General features: G+C 48.9%; 1 protein-coding gene across 1 annotated transcript; it reads right to left on the reverse strand.

The window, feature by feature from the left end:
- Positions 1-2,645: 2,645 nt before the first annotated feature.
- On the reverse strand, positions 2,646-6,166 carry FAM43B (family with sequence similarity 43 member B). Its single transcript, XM_086920191.1, has one exon. The coding sequence runs from the start codon at positions 4,204-4,206 to the stop codon at positions 3,052-3,054; it is 1,155 nt and encodes a 384-aa protein (XP_086776317.1). The 5' UTR covers positions 4,207-6,166; the 3' UTR covers positions 2,646-3,051.
- Positions 6,167-7,614: the final 1,448 nt, after the last annotated feature.

Here is a 7,614-nt window from a genome sequence, read left to right on the forward strand (position 1 = left end):
CGCACAGAGAGCCCAACACTCGTCGCTATTCATCCATCCTGTGCACAGAGCACCTGTGCAGCCAAGGAGCAGAGAAATCGCGGTAGACGTCTAACGAGACCTATGCAGAGTTCAGTGAGTGGGGGAGGGGTGAATGAGCGCAAAGGAGTTGAAATGTGCTTGGCATGCACGCCGTAAATCACTTAGCTTACAGCACAAAAGAGGCGCCCTCATCAAACGCTCCTTCAGTTCTCTCACACGACATGAAGACTCCCTTCCCTCCCTGACACACTGTCTTTCAATCTTTCTCTCTCTCTTTCATCCCTTCCCGCCTAGAACCGCTCTTTCTGCAACTCTCGCCTCTACTCCTTGGCTTGCCGTCTTCTTGCTTCTAGAACATTTAACTTTTCCCCCTACTATTTCCTCATCTTTCCCTCCCTTCACCCCTCCTTTCCATACTTCCGCCTCCCCTGCTTCCTCTATTACCCCCTCCGCTCTACTGTCCTTTCTATTACCTCCTTGCTTTCCCTACTATTTGGAACCCGTCTTTCGCCCTCGATTCCTTCAAAAATGAGTTCCTCTTCCTAATCATCACGTTACCCCTCCTCTTCCTCCTCCCTCACCCTTCTCATCCCTTTCCTCTTTTTACGCATCTCTTCCCACCTTCAGTCCCAATGGCGACCATCTTTACAATTCACTTTCTCCTTTTCCCTTCGCCTCAAGTGAAGGTTTCTTTTTTTTCTCACCGATTGTCTCTCCTTCCTCGTAGCCTAGCCGTCCCCCGACTCCCTCCCCTATCGATCTTAACCTCCTTATTGTCCCCGTGCTGCATTCCTTGGCTTTTCTTTTTTATCCGTGTGGACTTTCTCTAAGAGTGTTACCACTGGGATTGATACCACTGGCTGGGAGCAGTGGGAGCCCCCACTGCTTTCTTTCAAATCTGACTCTGTACAATAAACATCTGTTAACCAGCGCCAAGATACCCTTGGCGTAGGCGCGCTATACAAATACACAGTATGTCATGTTATGTGCAGGGCATTAAGTGGGATGAAAAAACTGGGGGGTCTCTCAAGGGGGCGTGGCCAGTGTAATTAGGGGCCTGGCTTTAAAACACTTGCGCAAAAAATCTGTGTTTAGCATAGTGTGCCGCCCGACTTGTATTTTGCAGTTTCTGTCATTGCATTCAGATATGTGATACAACAAGTTACATCATACCTACAACAAGTAAGGACTATTGGCTTTGTCAATGGTTGTTAATTGTATTAGATAAGCTGCAACTATGGCTTGTTACATATACTATTGAAAAAGCTTCCAATTAAACCCCTGGTGACCCTACCACAATGTTGCTGCTCTTGCGTTTTAGAAAGAGAAGGGAAATCCAGAAAGAAAATGACTCTTTAAAGGATTTCTCTTCCCCCACAATGCTCACCTGGCATGACGTCATGCAGTAACTTCTCCACTAGTGAGAAGTGAGCAGTGTGAGAAGTGCACATACATGTGCTTGCAGTTTCGAAACTGGTCCCTGTTTTGCGTCCTGGCACTTTTTTTCCGGACTGCAGTGACAACAAACTGCTGTCACTGCAGTCCGGAAAAAAAGTATCCGACTGCGCCAGGGCTCAAAACCGAGCCCGATAGAGACCCGTTTTGAGGCCTCGTTTAAACAACTGCCGGTGCTCAGACCCCTGGAGACCCGGTCCACAGTATAATGTTTCCTAACCTCCCCCGCTAAATTAATTTCTACTTGCTGAGAAAACCGGGTAGAGGATTTTCCAAGGATAGGCTCACCAGATGTAATTGAGATAACAGATCTGTTGGGTGCTAAATTACACCCTACGGGACAATCATTTTTCGCATAATAATAACATGAGAATTAACACAGTATTTCCCATTTTAGTAGGGTTTGATTGAGAGCACAGGGCCGGCCCCATAAACTAGAAAACAAATCTAGTTGTGATAGGAAGTAATCCCCTGATGTTCTTGTAGGGGCTCAGATGCCCTGCTAGTGAGGATAAGTGTAGAAGTGATAGCTTCATTAGTTATTTTACAGTTACTCGATTGCTCATGGGTACATCCTAGTTGGAAATCAGGTAGCGTCAGTCATTCATTTTCATCTAATACATACTATTAATGTATAAAGTGCCTAGAAGTGTCGCTTCCCATTGTGCACTGTTGAAGAAAACGCACTCATATGACTGCTAGCTTCCTTTTCTCAGGAGTGTCCAGTTTGTGTCCACGAGGGCTGGACCCATGCCAGATTTTCGAGCACAATGAGTACACAGCAGTCTGGGGAAGAAGGGGGGGGGGGGTGGAGTCACCCCTGAACCGATTAAAAGCAGTTGAAACAAACACAGGTGCCAAAAAGGGGTAGGTGCAATTGGTACACTTCCCCCGAGCCTAGATAACTTGATACTTCATTATTTCCAGGCTAATAACTTGCAATTCAAATGATTCCTGTTTAAATGTAATACTGTAAACGTGTGTGTGTGTGTGTGTGTATGTATATATATATATATATATATATATATATATATATATATATATATATATCATACGTACACACACTCTTACAAAATCTGACTACGCGCTCCCTCACCCCCAACATGGATCCTGCATGCCATATGACGTCTTGCATACTATGCAATGAAAGGCACCATTTAATCGGAGGGACATCCCACTTTGTGCCTGTGGCCTTACACTCCATACACCCTGCGCCCAGGCACCCTTTGCTATCACAACTTCTCTCTGCTTTTAGAGTGCCAGCAAATAACCCTTACGAGAGCACATGAAAGAAGTGAAGGGTCTGTAGAGAGATGGGTGATATCCCACTTGATGGTAGAGGGTTGGCAACCAGAGAAAGTGGAAGATTTACCGACAGGCTGTGCATCTGGAAAGGCCGCGCCCGATGCTGTGTTCCACTTTTGAATGACATTCCAACACTACAGCCATTTCAAATGCACAAGACTGCCAGGAAATGCCACACTTTCCACCTGGGACAGGCAGAGTGACTGTTGAGAAGCCCAAAACACAAGGCGGCCAGAAGTAATAGAAGATGCCTGTTAAACACACACCCTGCTAACACGCGATTTCCTGAGCCCCCCTAGAGATTTTCAAGTGAGAGATATCCTGGCAATGGCGGCGGCAGCTGCTTGCGCTCCGGGGCCCAGTCGCCTGGAACGGCTGCATGGCCTGCCTTTGGAGCCTGCCCCGTGCTGCCTCCCCTGGCAGCAGGCACCTGACTCCCATCTGTGGCTGGAGCGTGCCCCTGTTCCTCATCAGAATCTGGGTGTCTTTCCTGTTGTGCACCTGTTGCTGTAGCACAGCCCTGCCACAGACCTGTGGCTGGAACATGTGCCTGGCTCCCGCAGGTGGCTGGTGTGCATACCCCACTTGCATCTGTGCTGAGATCCTCATGAGGCGAGTGGATTCTGGCATGCCTCCATCAGGACTCGCCTCCTTCCCGTCCTCCTCTTCCTCCTCCAGGATAGAGCTGAGCTGTGGTGTGCTCCTGCACGCAGTGGGGTGGTAGGTGTTCTTTCCATTCAGGACCTTTCTCAGTGGCTGCCGGGGTACGGCCATGTCCCCCAGGAGTTGTTGCTGGGCGTGGCGGGCGTCACTCTGCCTCTTCAGCCTCTTGAAGTCACTGAAGGCCATGATGGCGGCCTCGGCCAGGAGTCGTGCCATTGTACGGGCCTTCTCCTCCCTGGAGACCAGCACAGCGTGGCACCTCAGCACCACGGCCTTGTTCTTGGCCTGGTGCCGGTAAATCCAGGCAAACACTTTGGGGTGCCTGGCATTGGTGGCGCAGTAGGTGATGCGGTGCAGTTGGTAGGCATGGCTAAGTTGGTTGGTCCCTTTCTCACTGGGGGTCATTCGGATGCCATGGAGCCCCAGAGTAAGTCTCATTCTAGAGCTGCTGCAGCCAAAATCGCTCTTTGCCCAGATTTTCTCCACGGGCTCCTGGGTGCAACCTTCCCCCTTGGCGTGGAGAGTGATGGCGTTGCCCAGGTAACAGACGCTGTAGGTCGGGTCCTCCTTGTTGAGTTCCACCTTTTGGTGCTTGGTCTTGAAGACGCTGCCCAGTCGCTCCAGGCGGCATTCGGGCAGAAGACCCGGGCAGGAGTGCATGAAGGAGGACAGAATGGACATGTAGGTGACTGTAGGGCTCTTCTCCTTTGACTTGGGTTCCTCTTCCACCAGGACAAACTTGCTTCTCTTCCAAGGCAGCATCCCTGCTCTCTGATAAATAACGCAGTTCTTTGGTGTCGTATTTAGTCGTGAGCAATTGCACAGTCGGAGGGGTGTGCGCGCGTGCCTTGTCTCTGTCCTAGCTCCTGGGCAGCCGGGCTCTACAGCAGGCAACTCAAGTCCAGGTTCCTGCAGCCTGCGCTCCTGTAAGTGGCCCTGCAGCCTGAGCTCCTGTAAGTGGCTCTGCAGCTTCCGGGCAGAGGAGTGCAGATGGGTCTCGAGGGCAGACGCTTGCAGGTTGGGCTCCTGAGGAGAAGAGTCTCGCGCGCAGAGCTCGCGTTGGCAGTGCAGCAGTTCCTGCGTATGGGTCTCGAGGGCAGAAGCTTGCAGGTTAGGCTCCTGAGGAGAAGAGTCTCGCGCGCAGAGCTCGCGCTGGCAGTGCAGCAGCTGCTGCGTATGGGTCTCGAGGGCAGAAGCTTGCAGGTTAGGCACCTGAGGAGAAGAGTCTCGCGCGCAGAGCTCGCGCTGGCAGTGCAGCAGCTCCTGCGTATGGGCCTCGAGGGCAGTAGCTTGCAGGTTGGGCTCCTGAGGAGAAGAGTCTCACGCGCAGAGCTCGCGCTGGCAGTGCAGCAGCTCCTGCGTATGGGCCTCGAGGGCAGTAGCATGCAGGTTGGGCTCCTGAGAAGAGGCTCGCGCTGGCAGTGCAGCAGCTCCTGCTTAGAGCCGCCTCAGGCAGGGCGCCGGAAGGCGGAGGCTGATGCTCCTGGGTAGAAGGGGGCCGGACAGGCTCCTGTTGCTTACTGCTGCGGGTCCTTGGCAAAATGACATCGGATGAGTTCCGGAAAGGCAGGCATTCTGCATCTCACCGCTAGATAATCTGAAGGTGAGCAGCCTGAGGCAATGCAGCTGCTGCAGCCTGTGCTGCTCCTCCCATTCGGATTCATGAGAAGGGGGGCCATGGAGACCACCGCTTGAAACTTCCTCCTCACTGGGGCATTCAATGAATACCTTTCACAGGAGCTATAATTTTCGTTCAAGCACCGACAGCAAGATCACGCGAGATGAATATTAAACCGAAGTATGTATGTCTCATACGTGTGCCGTAGCCTCCAGTCCAACGGCGCGTGCACGCCATTCTTTCCGTGCACGTTGCCCACCGACATTTTTCCAGTGCATGACGCACCCACATGGATGGCACAATGAACAGGCACAAGGCGCACTAGGTTTGCAAACTATTGAGCCGCACACGGCACACTGTAAGTAAAGCTCACATTAGAAACTCTCTCCGTAATGACAACCTTTTCAAACGCCACAACTCCACTGTAGTCGAAGTTGACGGACAAGAACTGCTCAGGAAAACTGTCCATAGGTGCACTCTGCCATCCCTAAAGTTGTGTCCGCTGTTGTCCACTGTACTGTATTGTAATGGAATCCATATAGCGCTTCATATCCCTGATCAGGCACCGAAGAGCTAGAGGTGGGCAAGCAGGGAATTTAAGAGAAGAGTGAAGCCAGGTGTTTAGATTGGCCGAGAGAGTCAGAGCACGAGCTGAGCCATCATCACCATGGTCATGCTGTGACAGGTCAGCTGGGTGGGGAGCGGGGGCAGATGCAGCAGTTGTTTAACCCACTGGTGGATATGGGCATGCTGTGAGCTCTGGTGCCCCTTAATAGGGCGGTAGTACAAACAATCACAGGCAGCCACATAAATGCCGGCGCTAGCACCAGGGGCGTAGGAGACACTAAAATTCTGGGGGGGACAGGGACAACCTTTTGGACTTTCCAGTGACCTTTTACAAATCGGCCATTGTCTGAGAGCCGTACGCTCTGTTAAAAAACATACAATTGCATAGTTTTGTAGTGTAACATTGATAATGGCAGGCATGTAGTCACTGTTTGCAAATATGCTTTAATTGTTATTTACATTCATAAAGTGATTAGACCAAATGTGAAAAAACATGTTTTTGAATCTTACACTGTCATGCATCAAGCAAACAAAGGTGGAACGAAAAAAAGGAAAAATAAACGGAATGCTCTTTGCGACATTCCTATTCTCAAAATGCAATTGGACTAATATTGAAGTGTACTGGAGACAGGCTGCATGCACACAGAGCTGTAAGAGCAGATAAATGTCCACTTCCTAAAAGTGGCATATCTTAAATAGTAATGTACAATCCATCCTTACCAGTAAAAAGGATTCATCATTGCCATTCCAAAGTTCTAAAACATGCATCTGCTACTCCTTTCTAACCAGGAACTCCACCTTAAAAGAGTGTATTAAGGAATTCCCAATGTCAAATCTATAAGAAGAATAGGCCTCACATTAGTAAAAAATGAATGTAGATGTTTTTCACTACAAGGACATGCAAAACATAAAAGTACATGTCCTACCTTTTAGCAACATAGCACCCTCCTCAATGGGCTACACAGGGCCTACCTTAGGGGTGATGTATGTATAATACAAAGAAGTTTAAGGCTTGGCAAGGGGATTTTAATACCAAGTCAACCTGACAGTAAAACTACACACACAGGCTCTGCAGTGGCAGGTCTGAGACATGTTTAAAGGGCTACTTGTGTGGGTGACACAATCAGTACTGCAGACCCACTAGTAGCATTTAATTTACAGGCCCTGGGTATATGGTTTAACACTGTACAAGGTATTTACAAGTAAATATAAAAGGCCAATCGTGTATACACCAATGTTTACATTTTTAAGGGACAAGCACATGCACTTTAGCACTGGTGAGCAGAGGTAAACTCCTCAGGGTCCTAAGGCCAACAAAATTAAACACAAAAATAGGAGGTAAGCAGGCAAAAGAGTTTGGGGAAAGTCCATCCTAAGGCTGATAGGTCTAACAGTATGGTGTAGGATTCTGTGTGTCTGTTTGAGTAGCGAAGTCAGTCGGATCCTTTTTGGAAGTCCCAGGTTTAGCAGGGCACTAGAAGGAGAGCGAGAATAGTTTCTCAAACTCTGTAAGTTTATCGCCTGCATTCCTGAGGCTGGAGGGTGGAGAAACCCTCAATGCTTCGCAAAGTGTACAACCCAATACAAAAACATTTGTTGTCTAATCTATGAGAAGCGCTATTGCAGCTGGATGACATAAGTGTAGAGTGCACTCAAACCACATTATCTTACATAGGAATATAAGACACCCTATAAGATACATTTGCAATAAGAATTATCCTTGTGTGGGATGTCACAAAAATTAGATTTACAGTGTTTGTGTGGAAGAGAGATGCTTACCAATGTAAAACAGCCTGCTGTGAGAGACACATATGATATTCTCACAGAAGATAGATATAGTTAGATATGCAGAATGAATTGTGTTGCAAAGCTCAGATATGAGGTGTTAGTGATGAACACCAGAAACAAAATTTGTTTGTGAAGCTTACACATGAATACAGTGGGTGGAAGGTAGCAAATGAGAAGTGAGTGGGATGCAGTAAAGC

The sequence above is a fragment of the Lissotriton vulgaris genome, chromosome 5 (genome assembly GCF_964263255.1).
Source record: "Lissotriton vulgaris chromosome 5, aLisVul1.2, whole genome shotgun sequence".
Classification (NCBI taxonomy): Eukaryota; Metazoa; Chordata; class Amphibia; order Caudata; family Salamandridae; genus Lissotriton; species Lissotriton vulgaris.

Coding starts and splice junctions, on each gene's coding strand:
- FAM43B (XM_086920191.1), bottom strand. CDS start 4,206: ATGCTGCCTTGGAAGAGAAGCAAGTTTGTCCTGGTGGAAGAGGAACCC.